Source organism: Anoplophora glabripennis, unplaced genomic scaffold, assembly GCF_000390285.2.
Source record: "Anoplophora glabripennis isolate ALB-LARVAE unplaced genomic scaffold, Agla_2.0 scaffold4, whole genome shotgun sequence".
Lineage (NCBI taxonomy): Eukaryota > Metazoa > Arthropoda > Insecta > Coleoptera > Cerambycidae > Anoplophora > Anoplophora glabripennis.
This window is the reverse complement of record NW_019416568.1, coordinates 543,127-567,423: the sequence shown is the minus strand read 5'-3', so window position 1 is coordinate 567,423 and position 24,297 is coordinate 543,127. Positions and strand designations below refer to the sequence as shown.

Below are 24,297 nucleotides of genomic sequence, written 5' to 3'. Positions count from 1 at the left end.
ACGTAAATACGAAGAGTGTGTAGCTGAGACTGTGCGCAAAATACGTAGAAGTCACGTAGGTCAAAAACTTAACCGTTAGTGAACGGACTCGCCACGAAAACGCTCTCAATGTGCGTCCGGCTAACTCGTATTACGCGAGCTTTGAAAAAAATTGAGAGTAAGAACCGCATAAGAGACCGAAGCCTCCTCAAAGCCGGGCGTTATCCTTGATCCTCGCGGTATCAAGTGGCGTGCCAGCGCCGCGACGGACTTCCTGGCGAGAGGGCGCAAGCGTCGCCGCTCTGCTCCCGGTCCTCGTCGACGGCGATCCGCCAAAAACTACCCCTTAGTGTCGCGCTTTCGTTCCCGCGCCCCGTTAACGTTAAACGCTTTGTTGTTCCAGCATGGGCAAGAAAAACTCCAAGCTAAAGCAGGAGACCATCGACAGGCTCACCACGGCGACTTACTGTAAGTTTTTTTTTGCTTTTAGTTGTTATAAGCTTCGATGATGGGAGTTGGGCGAGAATTTTGGAGGGTCGAGTTGCGGGGAAGTTATTAAAAAGTTTTTAAATTGGCTAGCGGCATACCCACGGACTTAATTTTGTAATGTGGTCATTTAGAGATGTGTATCTCTTTTGCAGGGCGTCTCTGGTGTATTAAAAAAACTTATTTTAGAGCCTGGTTGTTTTCTGAGAGTAAATAATGGGATGTGAGAGTGAGTGAGGCTTTCAACTTCATATTTCAAACTTTTAATGACATAATTCTGTTTCCAACGCATCAAAGTTTATTAATACCAAAATAAATACATTTCCCTTTCACACAATTATTATTTTTTATGCATACAATATTCATTTACCAAATTCAGTCAAAATTACGAATAAACAATAAAGTATAAATATTGTTTTAACCAGTAAAGATTCAAATTAAAGAATACAACTTATTTTATTATTATTGTATCTTTAAAGCAACCCTTCTTATTTCATGTTATCTCGTGTTATTTTCATGAGAAAAATGCGTCTTTAAGAGGATATTTGATTTTAATTATTATTGAAGCAATACAATACAATTAAAGTAATATTTTTCAAATATCACTTCGAAAAAAGAATCCTTTAGGAAATTAAAAAAATATTTGACGTTCGTAAATCACCATTTTCTGTGGTAATTTATAGAAAATATAGATGCTAATTTACTAAATAAATTTTCTTTGTACGTATATTTAGGTGTTAATCAAATTTTTAAGTTGTTTATTCCAAAAATCTATTAACAGATTTGGATAGACGTAAAGGCTGTTTTGACGTAGATGATTTCGACAATGCAGAAAATTACCAAATAATTTCATTTATACATACATTTGCAATAGATTTATTGCTATGTTAACTAGATTAATAAATAAACGATTTATTTTTTAATAATAATTACCTCAGTTATCATATTCATTAAATTTAGGCAAGCTGAATTTATCACTATAGATGTTAAATATTATGTACAATAACACATTAGTTTCCACAGTCATAAAAATGGGGGGAAGATTGTTTACAGACTGGTTAATTGTATAATTTTTACGTAAATTCACGTTTTTCGCTTATAACATTTTTCCGTTCATTTCCACGAGAAAACAGTAAGGTACTTTTTTTCGTCTTCAAAAGACCTAAAAAATTAGCCCTCCAGCGTCAAAAAATATTGATTAGATCAAAAGTTATAAACAGAAGAAGTTTATTTATGACTTTTGAATTAAACATTTATAAACTGCGTTATCATTACCAGAACGTTTTGGCATCGTATCCTCTCATTCCCTATCACAGTCTAATAACTCTGAAATCGGTAAGTTGAATAGTTTACAAGTTATGGCCTTATAAACAAGTTAACTAATTGTGGACTGGACAATCCCGAGGACCTTCCACAATCGCACTGATTTTCTTCATGGTAGATTTCATAATAGTACATTGAAATCAAACATTTTTTTTAAATTTCAAATTTGCAACTTGGATTTTTTTATTTTTCAGCCTTAGTTGCAAAATAAAAATATACGACGCACGAGCGCGATATAGTTATATATTATTATATATTCGGAAAGCTTATGAAAAGAGCCTTAAGTTAAAAAAAATCGTCAAGATTCGTTTTAAAACAACGGAGTTACAGACTATCAAATATATTATTTTTAAGCGAATTTCGCTTATTTAATGGCAGGACTATGAATATTACCAGTTGTTTTTATTGTTGTTTCAAATAGCAAAATAATTCTTGATAGTATTATCCTGGGACACAATTTAAATGTAGCAGGAAGAGTGAGGAAGGACATTTTAATCAGGATCGAGCTTGATATACAGAACTTTCGGTGAACTATTAATATAGTAATGACGGGATGAGAGATGTATGGTTTTCTCGCTATGCCCGTCAGATCTTATCAGAAGTTCGGTTAGATGCTATATATAGATTAATTCTTAGGCTGACAAGGGTTCCAGGGCATGGGACAAGTTCAGGAAGCTATCCTCGTGAATTGAAGCGAAATCATTTGGGTTGTATTCTCAGTTTTCTCTGGGAATCTGGGATCATTAGTTAATTGTAAGTAGAGATTGACCGTAAGTACCCTCGTAAGTGCTAAAAATTTAATTTATAATAACCGGCGGAAAACCAAAGTAGACGTTCGACCACGTATCTTGATAGTTCCGCCAATTCTCGAAGGTGGAGCTTCACTGTTGTTTCTTTACCTTTTCCGTCTCTGGATTTCGACTGTCGCTACTGTTACCGAAAGTGGTTAGGTTTCCGGGTATCTGTTCATCTCATTGTCCGTTGCTTGTGGCTGGAACTTTATGGAATTTATGTTTACTAGAAAATTCGAAAGATACGTGAAAATTCATCAAATCTTGAACAACCTTGTCTGTATGGTTTTATTCAGAGGCTTGATGCTCTCAGATATGTAATCCTCTGCCAAAGTGGTTTCCGGGTTTATTGGCTTTGGATTCAAAACATTGGTAAAATTTATTAGTAATTTACCATGTAGTAAAAATACCGGGAGGCATTAAATATATTTAATGTTGACACGATATAAATAAATTGTATGATATAAATGGTAAAAATAAACTCAGACTTATTTCAAATATCCACTTCCATACTTCTATATTTTATTACTGTTCTTTAAGTCTGTTTTATTGCTTTTATTCCGCCCATATCGAACACTAAACAAACCGATTGATATAAGGCTCTGAAGTTTGTTTGATTTATTAACTGCATTTCTAGATTGGTGTTATACGGAATTCATTATTATCGATCTATTATAATATCTGCGGGGCAAAGATAATTCCACATATTGAAGGTAATAATTAAATTGCTGGTTTGAAATATGTTGCCCAATTTGTATGTTCAATGTTTCAGCAGTTGCATGTGTTTTGAAGTTAATATATAGGGGGTTTTTAATCGGTGTTACAATAATATCTGCTTAAAATCAATATTTTCTTAACATTATAAAATATGCAGATACCTTAAAGCATTATTTTTATCAATCTCAAAAATATTGCATTAAAGAATTATTGTGTTTTATGCATATATAGCTATTACTTGAACAATTTTTAAATTTATTTACGGAATTTTATTACGACCGTATTTTATAGTTTCCAACAATAATATATCCGTAGGTACAAGAGAAATAGGAAATAATGAGGACAGTCGTAAAATTTGTATTCCGAAAATGTTTTCCCTTCATTGCTTACTTACATATGTGAAAAGCACGTAATGGTTATTAAATAATTTGAATTACAGGACTGGAATCAATATAGAGAGCTGTAAACATTTTATTGTCGTCGCCATTTAAAATCTGGACTTTATACGAACATTAAATCTATAAATTTCAAATATTTATATCACTTTTCGTTATCTATTTCGTGTTTCACCAAATTTGCATCATGTCAATACGCAGTGTTGTTAAAATATTACTGCAAAAACAATCACAAGATCATTTTTTGATGCCAATATAAATATGTGTAATTGAAGGGTATTATTAAATTTTTGTATGAATTTATTTTTCGTAAGTTGTGGCTCAAATACTTTTAATAATTTAAATTTTTCTTTTATATGTAATTCTACACAACTCTGGCCCTCTTAAGTATAATAATAGCCTTAAAAGAAATAGCTATAAAGATGTTTTAAAGTCCAACGCTCCATTTGAGCCACAATAGCATTTTCCGCTTTTCTGTCTTTTGTTCAGCAGCTAAATTACTTGTAACGTATGAAATATCTATTGAGATCCAGATCTTAACATTGTAATATATTATCTTGAAACTCGACGAAAGTTCTTTGATAAATAGATATAAAAGTCGTCGAAAATAATACAGATATTATGCGTTCCGAAAATGATGGCAACAATGATAGAAGGGTTGTTATTAACGGAAAGGAAGTTAAATGTGATAAAACGAAATGTCTATTACTATAAGTGTAAATGTTAATGTTAATGAATAAATAAATTAACTTTGATTTATTATAGGTTTATTATTTGTTCATTATTCCACTAGCGGATAAAGTATCATTTTAGACGGTTCATATGTGTGGATAAAAGTCCGATTATAAGGTGGATTGTGAAAACATAAATAAATTACAGTAAAAAGCTCATGCATTTTTTATTATGCAATTCACTAACGTTAAAATGCAGAAATAGTGTATTGTCTGTATTCTTGGATCCGTCAAAGGCTTTCGACTGCGTGGATCATATTCTACTAAAAAGGGTGGAGTGTTATGGTCTTCGTGGTCAATGCAACAAGTTAATAAGATGTTATCTGACGAGTAGAAAGCGGTTTATTGAATTTTATGGTACTAGATCATCGGACTTAAATGTTGATTTTTCTGTCGAAAAAGCAATTAGTGAGTTAAATTTAAATTTAGAGTATTTATGTCAGTATTTTACAGACTCTAAATTAGTCTTAAATTGTGAAAAGTCTTATACTATTCCAGCAAACTATACATGCAGTCCCCTTATAAAATTAAATAAAACATCAATTCAGCACGTATCCAACTTTAAGCTTTTATATATTAACTTGTGAAGTGCGCCACTTGCTGTTTTGCTATAAATCGCTTGTCTAAAAATATGTAATATAAATGTAGTCAAAACTTTTTATTTTTCAAAATTTGAGTCTCAGCTTAGGTATGGAGTAATTTTTTGGGCAGGTGATAATACTTCTGTGAACTGTATATTTATACTACAAAAAAGGGCTATCCGTTCAATGTATCATCTTAACTATCGTGAATCTTGTAGACAAATATTTAGTGCAAAACGTATTTTAACATTGTCTTGTATTTATATTTTGAAATTACTGTTTTGTAAAAAAATATATATCAAGTTTTAGGAACCAAAATGCCGATCACACCTATTTTACGCGATACGGTCTTGATTTGCAATATGATGCCCATTGTTTGGAATTGTATAGAGCTAATCCATATTATATTGGTGCAGTTCTTTATAATAAATTAGAAATTAGAAACTAGGATAAAATCACTAACAAGTTTTAATAGATATATGTCTGCTGTAAGGAATTTTCTTTTAGAAAACAGCTTCTATTCGGTTAGGGAGTATTTGGAGTTTTAGTGTGTTGTTTTGTACATATCTTTTTTTTGAGTGTAGTTTTATTGTATCTTCTTTTTAAAAAAATGCCTGTAAAATTTTTTTGACATATCCTATATCATTGTATGATCAACTGTATGAATAAAGATTGACTGATTGATTGATTGAATTTAATTTCACGTAGATTAAACATTTTCAGTGGTTGAAATAGTGAATCCTCATCCCATACCTAAAAAAAATGATTTCTTCAAATTTGTATTCACATTTGCAATTTATTCAACTTTACCAACTTGTCATTGTAACTTTTTGCGACAGATGTAAATGTGAAAGGATATTTTCAAGGATTGGAAAGGATAATTTTGCCGACTGTCTACTGTGATATATCTCCAACTCATGTATGAATTTTCCTTATGCTCCTGAAATAAAAAAATATTTTTGAGTGACTTTTTAAAACACTAGTCGCTATTTAATGTTTTAGAAGAACTTTGAAACGCGTTTTATCAATATTATCGTTTTGAAAAGAAAATAGACGAAATCAACTGCTGAATTGTTATCCAAAGAGCTTTGTACAAAACGAATTGGCAAACTTTCCAGTAATTGAGAATTTAATAGAGTGGATTTATAGTCAAACTTCATTAGCCGCAAGAGTTTAAAGCCACATGTCGGACGTGCGACTCGTCAATGGGGGCAGCACAGCCCCCCAAACTCTTAGAGCAAGGCAACATCAACAAATTTCAATCTAAATTCAATGTAACGTGGCTGCTCCGTTGACAAACTACTTGTATTACTTATTTAAATTTAGATTGCATAGTTGCATGTTTCGGTGAAGCGTAATAACAGGAGGCACGCCTTGTGCTTGAGACACAAATGAATAAAGTACACTGAGAAACATTTTCGTTGAGATTAAAGTCCTGTAAATACATTTAATAATAAATAAAGAGGCATTTCACAAATGTGTCTTATTTCTCACGAATATCTGTAGAGCTGTATCGATTTTTTGTAAATGTCACTTTGACGGATGGTATCAATCGAGTGCCATGTCTGTACTTAAAAATTTAGAAGGCTGTGATAATGGCGCTTAGGAAAATACATTGTAAAGATACTGCTGTAGTTTAATTCGCCATTGTTGTCTTTGAAATGTGATACTCCCCTTCATTGGTTGAAAACATTTTTCTGAGTGTATGCAAGTGGAGCAAATTGAGAGTCAAATATTGAGAGTAAATACAAAATGGGATCGCAACTGTCGGGTTTGGAGCTGTTCTACGTGCCTTGCATTTTGTTCAAATTAATTACTTTAATTTAAAAGTTCCACGTACAGAATTCTAAGAAGTTTTAGATGCTAAAGCAGAGCGATATGTCAAAGTTTGTTTAAAGATTTCGCTATAAAACATAAAAGATTGAAAGTCTGTTTTCTGAAATTAAATTTCTGTGAAATTTTTGGTAGTGCCAGAAAGTCAATTTACATACTGCTAATATTTTTCTCGACACTGGGTTTGCTTTCTTTGACGCCCAGGAAAACAACCAGCGACTGTAAAAGGAACATAAAAAGCCGTAGTAAATCGATATTGCCAAAACTTTTTTATTGGAGAAAGTTGATATTATCAAAGCCTTCTTAATGTGAGCTAATAAAAATGTTGAATCTGAGCCAAGAAATTTATTACTTCAATATAAGGGGTGTTTTGCCCTACTGGTATAGTACGATCTCAATTGAAGAACCAAGAAGACACTGAAAAAAAGCATTTTTGTTCATTTTTATCAACATATTTTAATAAAACAAAATTAAAAAGACAAAAAAGGCGCCTTAGGTGGTTTGTTTTCTTCTAGAAAGACTTACGAATGGCAACAGCATATTTCTGTACCTCTGTTTCACAACTTACGACGTTATATAACAAATTCTCAAAACACGTGAATTACAACTATAATATTTGTCCGGTGGAGACAGAACGACTTAATTTCCGCAACATTCAAGCTCCCACAATAAAAACAAAATGCGTCACAAGAGGAAATTGTAACAAAGGGTAGAAAGGAGGGAATTAAGCCGTGTTCGCAACGGTCACTTTTTGCCATTACCACACTAATTTCTTGGGTCGCTCGGTTATACATCGCAGCGTGCCATGCGGTTTACTTAACTCTGAATAATCGGAATGGGGATAGTTATGAAAAAAGGCGGCGTTGCCCGGGGGTTGGTTTGCTTTTGATGTGTTTCTAGTGAGCTCATTGGCAATTATTGGGAAGGTAATGTAAACATATGTATTTAATTCTATGGAAACAGTCATAGGACACCCACCTAGTTATTACGGCCATTGGGAAAAATCCTTTGTATGCAGGGACAGTTAGCAAATAAGACGGTATTATTATTTCGTGTAGAATATTTAACACTGAACTGCACATCCCCTTACACCAGTACAGTTCACCTGTTTAAATATTTTAGTAACATATGACTCACTTCGTATGGGGTGAATTGTGCTATTCCGAGGGGGAATTCTGCGGAAAATATCCTGCTGCTGAGTTTAACTTGGAAGCTGTCTCCGATTGTCACGTTTTGTTGAGTACCCCTTGAACACGAAAAATGCAAATGATATAATGTTACTGATGTCGCTTTTTTTGTTTAGAAATAATAAAGGTTAATTTCAAAATATTATTAATACTCTTTCACATAAATAAAGACAGGTAGCTGAAAAATAGTTGGATAAAGCTTTTCGATATTCAAAATACTAATGCATTGATCCTTTACCACAAAACATACCTAATTTGAAGTTAATAGACTGGCCTATATATATACTTATATCTTGAGGTCATTGCCAGCATTTTGCTGCCATCGACCCTAATTTATGATGGTGTAACACGACATATAATGATCGATCGACACGTATGTGTACGACAGTGACATATGTAAGTGTGCATACGACTGCCAAATATGAATAAAGGACTGTTTACTCCTCAACCAACTTCTGTACAGTTTATGTCAAGTTAGAACAACTGATGATTTACATGAATATGGTTCTTCCATCTAGTTACCTTTATAATTAATATAAACAGTCAAATATATAATCTGATAATATTACATTTACTAAAAAAAATGTGTCAAATATTATAGAATATGTAGGAATTACTTGTACTAACCCTATCAAATACTCGGACTCAAGAAAATGATTTCCTTCACAACAAACCAATTTCTGATTTACCTTTCTCAATATTTGTAAAAGATATATTCTAGTTGTAAAAGGTGAATATTACCATTTGGTAAATTCTCTAGACATTTATGTGCCAAGACAAGTTTTAGACATTTATTCTCGTCAATGTTATACAATCAATTTGGGAGACCTGACATATTTGTTGTCATGTAATCGATTTCCTGGAAAAGTTTACTAAGGAAATGGAATTATTAGGCACGTGTTCTATAGCTTGCTAACGACAAACAAGTATATGAAGGTACATAGCATAAAACTAATGAACTATTTAACATTAACATTATGTTTGTATGTAGAATTGATTGATATGAATAGATATAATGTTTTTCTTTAGATAGAATTATACTGTCCTTTTTATACAAGTATTAATCTAAATCATTTTTAATAAATGAAAAAATATTTTATCCACGACTATTGTATAATGTACCCATTATACGTCTGTTTGCTCGACCTTATTAATACCCATTAATCACGGCAGTGATTAATGAGTCATTAATCACTACTGTCAGATGCTTCCTTGATTTAGCTATAATATTATATTGTTCTGCTACAAACAGTCGGTTTTTTTAAATTTTATCGTGTAAACCACTAAATATTTTCAATTCAGTGCTGTATATATAAAAAAAAATTAAAAAAGTGAATTTTCCTAGACCAGATTCGAACCCGCGACCAGCGGTTGGAAGGGAAGGAGCATCTACACTGAGCCATCAGCGACTTCGTTTGTGCGTGTCGTATATCTGTTGCTTAACATACCATGTTTTTCGAAACATTTCATAAATCTAAGTAGCTTTTAAAACAAAACAAATTTGACTCAAACCTGTCAACATTATTGTTTGTGTGCATAGATTTCTCAGTGTTTTGATATTTTGTGTTAAATTGTGTTAAAAAACGAACTAAAAACAAAAAAAACTTCAACAAAAATATTTAGTAGTCGTGGATAAAGTATAGTATTCTACTCCCGTATAATGGCTATTATCCACTCGGTGATTTAGGCCACTCGCCTGCGGCTCGTGGCCGTAAACTTCACCTCGTGAATAATACCCATCATTATACGCTCGTTGAATAATATACTATTATCCACAATCACCTTATAATCGGAATTTTATCCACACATATGAACCGTCTAAAGTGACACTTTATCCACCAGTGGAACAAAGTAATTTTATTTCACTAGTAGAATAATGAAAAAATAATAAACCTATAATAAATAAAATTACTTATTAACATTAACATTTACGTTTATAGTAATAGACATTTCGTTTTTTGTTTTATCACATTTAACTTCCTTTCCGTTAATATAACCCTTGTATCATTGATGCCATCATTTTCGGAACGCATAACATCTGCCGAAGTTTATGAAGAATTTGTGCAAGTTACGGATGTCTCTTCTTGCAAGGAACAGCTATATTTTCCTTACGGATTTTCCTTGCAATATCAAGTTTGTTAGATATAGACTGCTCAACATAACTTTCTGCTACAGAGGAGCTTTTCCATCTACCATACCGTTTGATTGGAATGGCAATAAATGAAAATTGCTTCTTGAGCTTCTTCAAAAACAGCCACAGGAACACAATTACTTTCTTGCATTTTTACCAAATTCATTCACTACATTGTTTATATATTTTTCTACCAAGAGTTTTAGCTTTGGTAATGTTGAACTGATATTTCGCCAGATCGGTAAAGTTATCTTTCTCAATTTTGCATCTCTCTCCCCAATATACAATAACGAAAAAAAATCCCTTTGTGATAGTCAGCTATGAGGTTATATGATTGCCTGACAAGAAAATTCTTACTACATTACCCTCCCCGACGATAATATCGATTTTTTTTTCTGGGATACTCTTTCTGAATTTTCTATCCGACATCCGAATACCTTCGCAATATATCCCGACAAATGGATCATATATGGTAATGGAAAACATACACATTGCCTACTGAATCGAAAAACCTCTATAGACGCCAGATAACTCGGAAAACAAATTCCAGCTTTCATATATCGGTGGCCTCCTCTTTTCGTCTGTTCCTGGCGTTCGATATTGAAGTAAGAAAGTTGGTTCGGTGGCAGCGGAGCGAAACCGAGCGTTTCAATAACTGAATTACTGCCGGTGTTTCAGATTCTTTGCGTACATGCCAAATTCACATATGAGGATTTTTATTGTTTTCTTATAAATCTGAGACACAGTGGCATGTTCTGTAGTTTCGCTAGAAATAGGATTAGCGAGGAGGGGTATTTGTAATATCTCCCAGTCTACATTTTTCGTCAATTTATACAAACTTTGGTTCTCTAAATTCATGTCGTAATTTCAGGTGTTTAAATCTACTGATTTTCGAAATACAAAGTGTTATAGCTAAAAAAAAAATCACGTTTAACCAAATACTCAGATTTCTGCCAACGTCGCCGTCGCCATCCATTGTGACGATTGAATTTTTGTCTCAATGTCGTAGCCGTAAACCCAGCTTTAGTCACCCGTTGCGATCCTTTGAATGAAGGTTTCATCGTCATTGAATTGTTAAGGAGTTACCGACAAGCGTCTCCACGATTTTCTTTCTGTTGTTACGTCATCAAGCTAGGAACAAATTTTGTTTTTGAGGTATATGGAGTAGATGATTTCTTTAAATTAATCTTTGACCATATCTTAAAAAAGGGTAGTGTATTTCATTACCTTGTTTTTTACGTATTTCTGCGAAATAATATTTTGTGTGTTGAGAACAAAAACGATAATATGGTATCTTTTCCGAAACACCGTTTATAGTAATTAATACATTTTTATGAACATTTAAGTAAAAATACAACTAGTAGTAACAATTTAGTCATTATTCAGATCGATTGAAGTGCTTATATCCTCATTTCATCAGTTTCTGGAGGTAGATATTAAACTAATTTTTTAAAAAACAATATAACATATTTTAATAGCATACGCTAACAATATTCTAGTGCAATCCAAGAGAGATTGTGGATTCTACGCTTAAAAATCTTTCAAAGGAATTTGAAATCAGTGTTTGTTCCATTTGATTTTTAACAACAATCCAAAAAACATTTTTTGCTGTTGCGTTTGTCGGAATTTACATTTATTTTGGTTAACAAGGAAACCAGTATCCTTTGATCATTTTCCAGCTTGATTATAAAAACTCATTCCATTATATGTGTGTATAGGTAATTGCGAAGCTGTTGAATTTGAAACCTGATAAATTGGATGAAACCCAATACATGGCCATTTTTCATTAAGGAAAAAAAAATGTTTTCCACACGAAAATACCAAGGTTATTTCTGCGTTTATCTGTAAATTTATAATTTTGTAAGCTACCATTAACCACTAAGTAACATATTTATAACGAGCGTTCAAATAAAAACGTGGTCTAAGTTGGCTCTGACACATTGGACGTAGGGAGTAGCTTATAGCGACCAACTTAACCTCATTTCTCAACGAGCTGTATAGCAGCTGTCAGTTTCAATAACGTTAATGACTATATAACTTTATTTTAAAGAATAATCGTGATAACAATAACAAACAATTAAAGGAGCTGCGGAAAGTGTCCCCCTCCTTGTTATAACAATAAATTAAAGCAGCTGCTGAAAGTGTCCCCCTCCTTGTTCCAAGCACTTTTCACACCTGTTCCTCAAAGAATTAAAGACATTTTCTAAGATGCTCGGGGTATTGTTAATTTCACGAATCTTGTCTATAAGTCGAGCCTGCAGATGGTTTAAATCAGGAATAGGCAGTTCAAAAATAGTGTTTTTAAGGTAAGGCCACAAAAAGAAATCACACGGCGTAATATCACATGACCTCGGTGGAAATTCATGTTCAGCATTGAGACTTATTAGTCGATTTTGGAAAACTTCCCTCAACATATTCATCGTCTCGCCTGCCGTATGTGCCCTTGCGCCATCTTGTTGAAAGTAAAAGTTTGTAATTTATTTCGTTTTCTTCCAGCTGGTTAACAAAAGGAGCGATAATTTCTTCTCTATACCTTTGCGCAGTAAGAGTACCATTAAAAAAAATAGGTCCACACCAGTAGTAGTAGTAGCACACCAAACTCCAATTTTTTGAGCGTGTAGAGGGCCCTCGACAAAAAAGTTATCTGGTTTTTCAGAAGACCACATTCATATTCTGTGAGTATACGTAACCACTTAAATGAAACCAGGCTTCATCAGAAAAAAAGGTGAAATTATTAAGTTCACCGTAGTTGTTTAAAAACCATTCACAAAATACAGCCCGTCGCGGAAAATCAACTTCATGAAGTTCTTGCTGACAAGTTAAACGATAGGAGAACAAACGCAAATCTTTTTTTAACACTGTGTGGCAGGTACCGACTGATACTCCCACCATTTGTGATAAAACACGTACAGAAGTTCTTGGCGCATTTTCCATTATTTGTTGGACATTTTCTTTTAATTCTTCAGTCCGCTTTTTAGGTCGGCCGCTTCCTTCTTTTCTTGTTACACTGCCCGTTTCACGAAAAACATTAACACAACGCTGAACTGCACTTTGAAAAATTTTGTACTCAACAACGCCGGGAAATTGATTTTGAAATTCTATGAAACATTCCTCAATAGAATACTTCCATATTCCATCAATCTTGCGTCCATTTCTAAAGTAGGACTCTATGATAAACACTTTTTGTTCTTGAGAAAACACCATTTTAAACGCTTTTTAAAACGAAAATATTCAAATTGATAGCGGCGATATAGCGCTTTGACAGATGACGTTTAAGTTCATTTGCTATACCCTACGCCCTACGTCCAAATTTTCAGAACCAACTTGACCACGTTTTTATTTGAACGCTCGTTACAATCGTATGTCTATTCCTTACCTCACAAAAAGACCATAAATCGTTAAATTGTGGGGAAAATTGGTGTGGTACCGCCTTGAGAAAATTTTGTAATAGCAGACCAACACCAATTTTTTCATCTAAGTGGCTTTACAACTGAGAAAGTCGCATAGGGTTGTTGGAAGCTACCATTTTGATTTACAGTTAATATCGTCCAAATTACAAGGGCGACAGCAATTGATTTATGGTACCAAGTTACGCGGTTGGCGTTCCCTTAAAAGATATGAGAAATGCTCTCTGCAGACGGACCAGAAAATTGTCGAGGCACAAAGGGATCATAAATAAAGACTGACAGTATTACATCGTTAGGAAATTGCTAGACGAGAGTGAACCATCGCACTGGATTGAATCGAAGTGAGTTTTCTGGAACAATTTTCGCAAAATTCGATGGGAGACATAAAATAAAAATAGTTTATCTGCTCCTACTATAGTAAATAGACTATTAACACATTGTTTTTAAGGAGGTAGGTGGATTTTACCGTAGAAGTGTAAGTTGCTATGGACAACGGGAGGTAAGTGAGGTAACTTACCTCAGGAAAAAATATGTTCGCAATATTAATACCCGACAAAATAATGAAATACGTATACCTTTCACAAAATTATCAATTGTAGGTAAAGGGCCAAATTACTTAGGACACAAAATATTTAATCATTTGCCATACGAAATAAAAGACTGTAAAAAAATTGGCCAGTTCAAACGAAAGTTAGGATTGTATTTGTCAGTTAAATGTTTTTATTCTATGTCCGAATACTTTTGCTAGGTTAGTTTTTTTTCTTTTATGTTTGTAAATGTCTTTTTTTCTTTTGTTCTCTCTTTAGTTTCTAGGTGTTCTATCTCCAAGTTTTGACTAATGCTATATATTATTTTGTAATATCTTATAAGCATAATAAAGATTATTATTATCATTATTATTATTAAAAGCGATTTCGATTTATAAATGCATATTTTATGAATGAATATTTATAGTAATTGTCCAGTTATTACATTTAGTAACATTTATAAAATCTGGATAATTATTATTCCCCTCGCATTTACTAATTGTCACATTTTTCTCAAATTATCTGACTGATCCATTAAAACAACATGAAGTGTCATTGTAAAGAATCCTGTTGGTTACTTCATTTTTGTTACTTAAACTGTCAGCAACACAGCTTTCTGCAATTGTGGCTGGCTTCCAGCCACCATGTCTCGTGATTGCTAATACATCAGCTCCTGTATTAGCCAGTAACGTTGCCGATGTTCTTCGGAATGAATGGCCTGTATATGTTTTAGGATGTTCCAGTTTTAAAAACTCGCCGTTGACTTTAAAGTTCTTGACTTCTCCATGAAATATGTTAGCAGTGACATTTCAGAAACACCAGTATTTTTGTTCTGGCACCATTCTTTGAAATTTCTACATGTTCGTCCGTAGCGCACTCTCAACTTCTCGGACAATAAAAATTTGCAGGCAGCACTATTTGAAAATCACTCGTATAGAAATAATAATTTAAAACTAGCAAAATTGTAACTTTTATGTAGCTTTGTTTATAAACACCTTAAAAACGACAAAATCCAAACAACCAAGGCGACTTTGCAAGATTTCGAATAATGTCAAAAAATAAAACCTAATCTTTATTTCATGAACCATAAAGAACTGTGGTAGCAGATAAGTATGATTTACCAATCTCAGACTCTATTGTTAGCCCTCGCTCCGCTCGGGCGCAAAAGTGTCCTCAACTGGTAAATAATATTTACCTCATTTATGGTGTAAATAACTATTACTGAATAAAAGAAACAAATCCACTTTTGCGCAGTTGCTTTTCAATTTAGGAGAAATATATTTTTACAGTTTATAATAGTTTAAAAAACCAGTTATTTTATGCAATTGTTGCATATACATATATTTACAAAAATATAACTACTTTTTTGAGTTCTCAGAAAGAAAATTGCTCCCACCAGCGCAGTTTATAGACCAACGCTACATCAAGATATTTTACTTCAGTTTTGAACAACTTTCTTATAAATCTTAAAGTAGAAAAAGAGTCCCGAATGTCCGGATTTCCCCATAAATCTCCCGGAATTTCAAATTCCGTTTACAGGCGAAGGTCCTGCAGATGCTGCAATCTGTTAACCATCCATGCGTAGGAGGACAACAAGACTACCTGAAATATTGGTATTCCGCATCTGATTCACTTTCAAATTCAAACCCCGCTGTACCCTTGTCACTTCCGACCAGTGAAAACACCTACGGGCGAGAAATGCCGACGCTCCGTTTCTCGGGCTCTACCGTTATACATTATCGTTTCGTCTATGGTTATTGTTGCCCTTTATCGTCATTTGTTACAATAGAGATTAATGGGCCTGCCGGATTTTGGAATATTGTGTTTTTGCCAACGGACGCTAGGAACGTTGGGAAAATTTTAAACATCTCGAAAGCGGAATATTTTACAGAATTCTTCGCAGATACATTGAGAAAACTAGTTTCTTTTAATGTCCACCGTACGCGTTTTACTTTACACTCACGTGGAAGGTCTCTGTAATGTTTTCGTTCCCGCTAATGCCAAATTAAATTTCCAAATCCCCCTATATGTGTTTGTATGATTTAAATAAAGCCACTGAAACAAATATTTTTCAGCTGTACCATGTAAATTGCATAGATTTATTTTGTTTGCATTTTATAAAATGATATTTGTTTTGTTTTCGTTTCAATTGACATGAAACGGAATTTAAACTAACAAATTATTTGATAAACAGGCCATTAAACAACTCCTGCTATGTCTTTTATCTTCCGTACTTTGCAGATATGAAACATAACAATTTAAATTAAAACATTCTTGATTCACCGCTCGAAAGTTGTTAACTTTATTTAATAGCGTAATCAGTCAAATCCGTTGGCTGTGCGAGCAGAAATAAAAATGTATACAATCCGCTTACCTTTAATTAATCAAGTTGGCGTCGGTGTACGTTTTTATTTCCACCACGGACCACATTTACTCTTCGCAAAAAACTTCGGCCTCAGGCCGGGCAACTTTTAACATGTCACCATTACTTTTATGATACAAGCGTACGCCTTTCTCTGGGTACAATGGTAATTTGACATTATCTCCCGAGTCACTCTCTCGGGACGGGTAGACTACAAAGTGGCCCATGAATCTTAGGGACGAAAAGAAACCTGGAAAGGTTAGACGAGTTTAATTTTTGATTCGGTATTGCCAAGGGCTTAGAAAATTCCTGAATGTTGGATGTGTAGTCGACAGGTTTGTGGTTGAGTTTTATTAGATGTAGATGGGTTTCAAGAAAAACAGTATTAACTGATACAAGATTTTAACAGTGTTTACTAGAAAATAATTGAAAAGTCAGTAGTAGGCTTTATCTTTCAAATTTGACAATTGGCCAAATAAATTATACTTAACTTCTCTCCTAATTTTACAAAAAGAAAACAAGTACCTAGGGAGTTTTTAAATAAGTGAATTAAGTGTTTAATAAGTGTTTAATAAGTACTTAATAAGTGTTTTATTAAGTAAAAAACACAAATAAATAATAAAAATAATAATTGAAAGCATCGGGATAGACACAATTATTTTAAAGAATGTTAAGTACAGTACAATGCTGTTTGAAAAAATATGTAATAATAATTAAAACTAAAGGAATTGTTCAAAATAGGCACGATTTTCCCTGATACATAAATTTATTCTTCGCCGAAAATTGAAGTTTACTCTGTCTAACAAATGATGATCGTTTCTTATAAGGTTACATTTATTTGTAATACGATTCCCCAAATTTTCTCGGGATTCAACTGGCGAAGAATAAACAAAATCCTTCAGTGTTCTCCAAAGGAAATAAACACATTTATTGAGGTCTGGTGATCGTGGTGGCCAATTTTGAGGGCAATTATTTCCTTGTTATATCCATTTATTTGGAAACTTTAGGTTGAAAAAATCTCTAACAGTAGCACTAAAATCAGGCGGTGCTCCATTATGCATAAACCAAAGCTCCAGTCTAAGTTGCAACGGTAAATCTTCCATTACATCAGGGAGGGTATTTAGTAGAAATTCCTAATAACTTTCGCCATTTAGTCGATCTGAAAAAATAACTGATCCAATCAAATAAAGATCAATAATACCAGCCCAAATATTTATCTTAAACTCGCGTGAAGGGTTTACATATATTCATGAAAGTTATGAACATTTGTAATTCCTCGGCGAGTAAAACAAGCCTCGTCAGTAAAAAGAATTTTCTTGTGAAAATTAATATCCTGATACAAAACAAACTCACAAAACGTCACTCGTCGATCCAAATCTTGAGGAAACAACTTGCACTTTTTGGACACGATATGGATGCAGTAGATTACGTTTAAGGATTCGGTTTACAGAAGTTCTTTATAACAATGTAAGATGGCAACATTTTAATACTGTCCGATCGACAATGAAAGGATCTTTCAGAATCAAAAAAAAAAAAAATAGGAGGTTGCTACTTAAAAAAAATGTCAATGACGTCATTACTCGAAAACAAATGACAGTTGAAAATAGCCTTTTATGCTAAAATATGCATTTTTAAAATTAAAAATCGACCTGTTCGAGTATTTTTCCCAAAAAAAATTGTTTCGTTTTTACTGAAATTATTCCATACTTTAGGCGCGTAATGTATAATTTATCTTTAATATTAGGTGGGTATGTAAGCATAGAATTACTTTTATGACCAGTAACAGTAATTTTGCGTTTATTTACGTGGCACTGGAGTCTGAAAATTTATTAAATATCCATGAAATCGTTGAGGAATTGAGGACATTCAAACAACTTTTTATCAGTCGGCTTCTTCCATGCGTAATAATCCGATGAATATTAAAACTTTTAAATTCCTTCTCAAAAAAAAAAAAAAAAATTATTCAGCCTTTATTTGTTTTCCTTTAAATAATTCATCACTTAATCGATCATTCAATTTCCCGTGGAGGCGTCCGGATATATAAACCAGGCAAGAAATTTAGAATGAAAAATGTCAGAAGGTCGACGGCGAAACGTTTAATGTTAATGTGTCAAAAAAATAATAGGTTAACGGGACGGTGGTCTGGGGTGCAGTTGGTAAAGGTCAGAGGCTAATTTGGCTGAGCGAAATATATTTAGCGGATGTATTTCCATTATTAAACGCGCTGCTTATTGATTTTCATTTATGTCCTGTATGGAATGGAGAATACGCCGGTGAAAACTGACTTGTTAGTTTATTTGCAAGAGAAAACAGTATCTCACAAGATACAACAATGTTAGAAAGCATTTATTTTATACAAATATGTGGAAGAAATCAATGAAAAAAATTAAAAATCATGTAAATAGTACTAGTGAATTATTAAGGAGGTTCGATACCAAAAGAAAAATGGTAAGAATGTTTTCAAAGCAATTGAAATCTGTTAATAAATATGCAAACTGACTTGTGTAAAAACATCAGATCGATTGACAACGTAGTTTTTTTGAAAAATGATTTTAAAAATTATGCTCTTTTACACAGGCTCTTATGGGAGTTGGGAAAAAACTTTAATCAAACGTGAATATTGCTCTTAAAAATGGTTAGGATCGGAAAAATAAAATTGTAATTACAGAATTAAATATTACTATGAATAGATAACGTTTTGACAAATTTGAACAAACATCTGATCCAATGAAAGGAAATATGGCAACACTGTACGCTGTATTTAATGCTTTGACTGATGCGTTATATGTATTTGAATAGCTCGATTATAGATTATAAAATTATTCCAGTCGAAAATATATGTAGTAATAATTAATATTAAATAAATTTTTCGTGATCTAAAGCAATATACTAGCAATTTGAAACAAAAATTGAAAGGATCTCTTTGCAAAACAAACAGTATAGATGTTATGTCATAATCTTCAATTTGACAAGTCGACGTCTCTCTATCATACACTGAACTTTTTGATAGTTATCATATGGATTCTCGGTTTGCACATTTTATTTTATTCTCATCAATCCACATTCTCTTTTACACTCATTTTATATTACTTTTCAGTCATTACTTTTCCTTTGTACCTTGGTTGTTCATTCATGTTTACGGAATTCGCGCAAAGTTGACAGTAATGACAGTTGACCCAACTTTTACCACCACGCCATGGCAATGTTGCCAGATTTCATCCATAATTTTACAAGCTCGTAATGAATAAATAGACGCTTTTATTCAAATAAAAAGTTAACTGACGTGTATTAAACAAGAAAAAAATATGCAAGCTAATATGTGTTGTATAAATTTCATTCTAAATAGCATACTTAGTTCGCTGAAATTAATTTATGTAAAGTTGGTACTGCAACAAGACTCCCGTGTATAAACATAGGCATACTCTCCGCACCGCCCGCCCCGGAAGAACGTCCTTAAAGGTCATTCGTATGAGTAACTAGTCAATTTGGCGTGGGGTTGGTTAGTCCTGGAATTGTTACTGACCAGTACTCTTGGATCTGCGACTGCAGCATTTTGTCTACATTCACAGTATACCAGTAACATACCTACCACTCCTTATGTACCGTTGTAATAGAATACTTGCTATTAACAGGAATAATACTCAATTTCTACATTCTACCCACACTAGAGCAGCAGTTAAAAATGTTTTACCTTATTTGAAATCGTCCCCTACATAAAAAAAAGAGGTGAATACAGCCAGGATAAGTATGGCACGATGATATAAGTATACAGGGTGTTAATGAACTTATGTCAAATATTTAAAATATAATAAGATATTTTAAAATTGTAAATTACTAATTGTTTTTTTAACAGTTTTTGTAGAAATTGTCTAGGGTGTACCACAATAATATACATAGTATTTTTTTAAATTTTCCAAATAGTATCATTATCATATCAGTTACTTGAAAACTCGTTTCGGAATGGCACAAATAAATATACGACACCTTGCATTGCCGAAATTGACGGACAGATACAAAGTTATGACGAAGACGCTGTTTGAGGAAACGTCCCTGTGGCAAAATACCCAACTGTTGCGTCCCCCATGAGAGCCTTACTTGCATGCGAAAGATGCATTTTTATACCGTTCATTTTACGACCCTTATAAACCACTTAGGGGAATGTATGCAGTAGGCGAACTGTTTCCGCCTCTTGGGTTTACTACACGAAATGTTCCTACAGAAACAGAAATGTCTGGCGACGTTTTATGGATCATAATATCGGTTATCTTAACGGAAGTGCATGCAGCCTTTTGTATTAGTTCACGGTAATCTAGAAGGCTATTTCCTTAAGCTATTATGAATAACATTAAAATGTCGAAGGCATGACAAACGCAAGCTTTGTTACAATATACCTATAAACTTTATTTTCTTTCTGTTATGTTAGCAGTAAAAAAGTGAGTGTTGAGTTTTATATTGGAAATAACATCCAAATGTAGTTAAAAGTAAAATAACTTCAATGTTCATTCATTATTTAAATGCTTGTGACACGTATTAGTATTACTGGTTACAAAAATTGTCCATAGCAGCATCGTCTAATAAAGGGCTCCGTCTTCAGTAAATTTCCTTCAATCTTTCTAGCATTTCAACACTTCCAATCTTCTACTGAACACCTCGCCGTAACCATTACGCATATGTAGGCGGAGCTATCTCAAGACTTATTTGTGCATATATTGTTTTAAACTTACGTTAAAAACTAATCAAGGAATATCTAATGTTATGTATTAAAGTTTTGTACGAATACCGCTGAAAAATACGTTTGCAATAAGAAATAAAAGCCATAAATTTTTATATATGGGGTCAACAATCTGTGGGAAGTTTGATATTAAGATTCAATTTGTCAAATTGTAGTTGTCTATAGCGTGCAACATACTCATAAAAATAACGAAAATGACTTCTAAGAGTCATTGTACTCTGCTTTAATATTCGTTTAGATTAATTCTCTTTTGTGCACATAACAATAAGATTATATATCTGATTGTCTGTTTATCTGTAAAGTCAAGAGGTTTTGTAATAGTTATTTACACCATTTTGCTAACAGGGAAAGTAACTTCAAGAATGCTCGGTTATAATACGAGTACATTCAATTTTTTTATTAATTTTATTGTGGTGTGCTACCGGGTTATTCTAGAAAATGGCGAATGCGCCAGGGGAAAACAGTTATTTACACTATAAGAATTATTTAGCAGTCGAGGATGATATTGCGCCCGAGCGAAGCGAGGGCTGGCAATAGAGTCCGAGACTGGTAAATTATACTTAACTGCTGCGTGGAGTGGTGTTGAAACGTAAGAATGACGGCTATACACCTAAAAAGTCTTTTTTACAAGAGAACAAGTCAACGATTTTCTCGTTCAGGCACCCGAAAACACATATTTGCTGATGAAGGTAGTGACGGTCTTAGGTATTGCAGTTACTTTGGACATCAATTTAAAAAAATTCGATAACATTATTGTAGTTACAATTCCAGATTCTAAAAATGGTAAGTCACGTTCGTTTACAATTGACTTCTCGTCTGGGTTCTGTTTCTCACTTAGAATTTCTCAAGAAATATATCAAGATTAGATTGGAAATTAAAACTTAAATTTCACGCTTTTTTATGCGCTATCAAGCAGGTAGATGTTACAACCAATAAGTCGGCATGATTCCTAATTCCTATGATTCCTAATAAGATTACACAGTCTCTGAAAGTAGAACATCTTGAAATATATACAGAACATTCCGAAGAACATCGGCAACGTTAATATGACAATTAGTAAACGCGAGGGGAATAATTATCCAGATTTAATAAATATTACTAAATGTAATAACTGCACAATTACAATAAATATTACTTCCTCTCGCTGTCCATAGCAACTTCCACTTCTACGGTAAAATTCACTTACCTTCTTAAAAACAATGTACCTATTACTAGTCTATTTAGTATAGTAAAACTGATTAGTTGTCAAATTTTATTCCTTCAAAAAGTTTTAGCGTATTATAAAAAACAATATTATACGTAACGAATTACAAAGCTGCATAAGTAGTAAATAAGAGGATATTTCAAAACCCAATAACAATATATTTTGAAACAGAATTCCATTATTAACTATACATATTTTCATATTTATAAACAAAATTGTTATAATTTAATCAGAATTGTATCGAATATCTATTGGTGATGATGAATAAAACAATTCATGAACATAGAAAGTTGAAACATTGATACTAGCGAACTTTAAGAACTTCAACATTTAAAATAGTCCAAGATTAAACACAGCATTTCCACGTAGCCTCCAACTTAGTTATAAGAACACTGTTTACTTTCCTCCAGGGGTGTTCCGCAAACGGTGCTGTGTTAGTTTGCATGAAATAAATCCTACACGGGCCTCATCCTATGAAAGTGCGGTTTCTTAGCCCTTTGTTTACGAACAAGAGGTCTGGAGTTTCAGAAAGTCGTTTTAACGCTAATACCCCGGACAGATTTATTACCGACCGTACAGTTCGCCTCAAATTAAAAGATAAGGCTGTTAATCAAGTCATCTAAGATCGGTTTTTCGATACGGGGTGATAAAGTTGTTTTTCGATGGTTTTGTTAATAAAAAAGTTTTAGGGAAAAAATTGATTAATTTCTGTACACATCACAAATAAGGTATTTTTTCATAAGGTAAGGTACCCTCTTATTAATATCTGGGCATCTATGATGTTTTTAATGTATAATTTTTATTTCATTTTTCGTGGCTGAAAACATAAATCAAATCTTTTACGGAAACAGGCGTTTATCTAAACAAACAAACAGATCGAGCTATCAAAATAAACTATTCAACCTGTCTACTAGATGTTGTGTATAATTCAATGCTAATCGGGACATTAGTCCGCAAAGCAGTTGTTTCCAGCAATATCATCAGTTAAAAATATCAAGCTTCGCTATTCAAACTAAACTACCCTTTCTCAATCTTTTCATATTATCATACTTCTTGCGTAAACATCCTTAAAATATGCAACATTACATCACTTGGAATCCCCAGTAAAACCTAGTTCAAAACAGAATACTAAAAAAGGCTTAATTAGCTCATAGAAACTAACAATTAGATATCTTTTCATAACGTCACTTTCGCAGCTAACTTGACAGAATGAAATATTAAAAAAGCTAATTACAGAGGGAAAGTTCAGTGCGGGAAACAATGCACTCGTTCACATTCGGAGCCACATGTCACTTTGACACTAAGTGGTAACGCTCGTTAATTTTCCGACGACATTTCTAACGCAACTGTGACTCCATTATAAATGCTAGATAATATATACAGATGGAAAGATAGTGTCGGAATATGCCAATTTGCCCTAAAAGTACAACAAATTAGACCAAGTCTATTGATAACAATTAGTTTTGTTTTTACCATACAACTCTGATATCTAACACCCAAGTGTATATCTACTTATTTCTGTGTCCTGCGAATTACTGAAACGGCGTTTTGTTAGTAAGTCAATTTAGAAGATTTACTTTTCAGGAACTTAGCTACAAAAATCTTGGATAATAACAGACATCTAAGTTATTGAATGGCGTTTCAAGTCATTTACGTTTCGAACGTCATCTCACTCAGCACTAAACCGTGCGAAAGCTAATGGTTTCTACTTTCTTTGAAAAGTAATACAGAACGTGGTTTGTATTTTTTCTTTCTACATTGTATCGTTATCTTAGAGATTGAGGATGTAAACAGGCAGTTTCCACCGAAGAAAAATGTATTAGGAAGAGTCAATATTCCCACTGTTATTGTCTGAATTTTTTCGATTAAGGCGAAATGGGAAATAAGGGATAATATTGAAAGGAAGCAAGT

At 33.2% G+C, this 24,297-nt stretch overlaps 1 protein-coding gene across 1 annotated transcript in view; it reads left to right on the top strand.

The window, feature by feature from the left end:
* The first annotated feature begins 383 nt into the window (after positions 1 to 383).
* Positions 384 to 24,297, top strand: part of LOC108917402 (frequenin-1) — a 112,487-nt gene continuing 88,573 nt past the window's right edge. The window contains exon 1 of the mRNA XM_018723964.1: positions 384 to 447. Within this exon, the coding sequence (XP_018579480.1) occupies positions 384 to 447 (64 nt within the window). The remainder of the gene's footprint in view (positions 448 to 24,297) is intronic.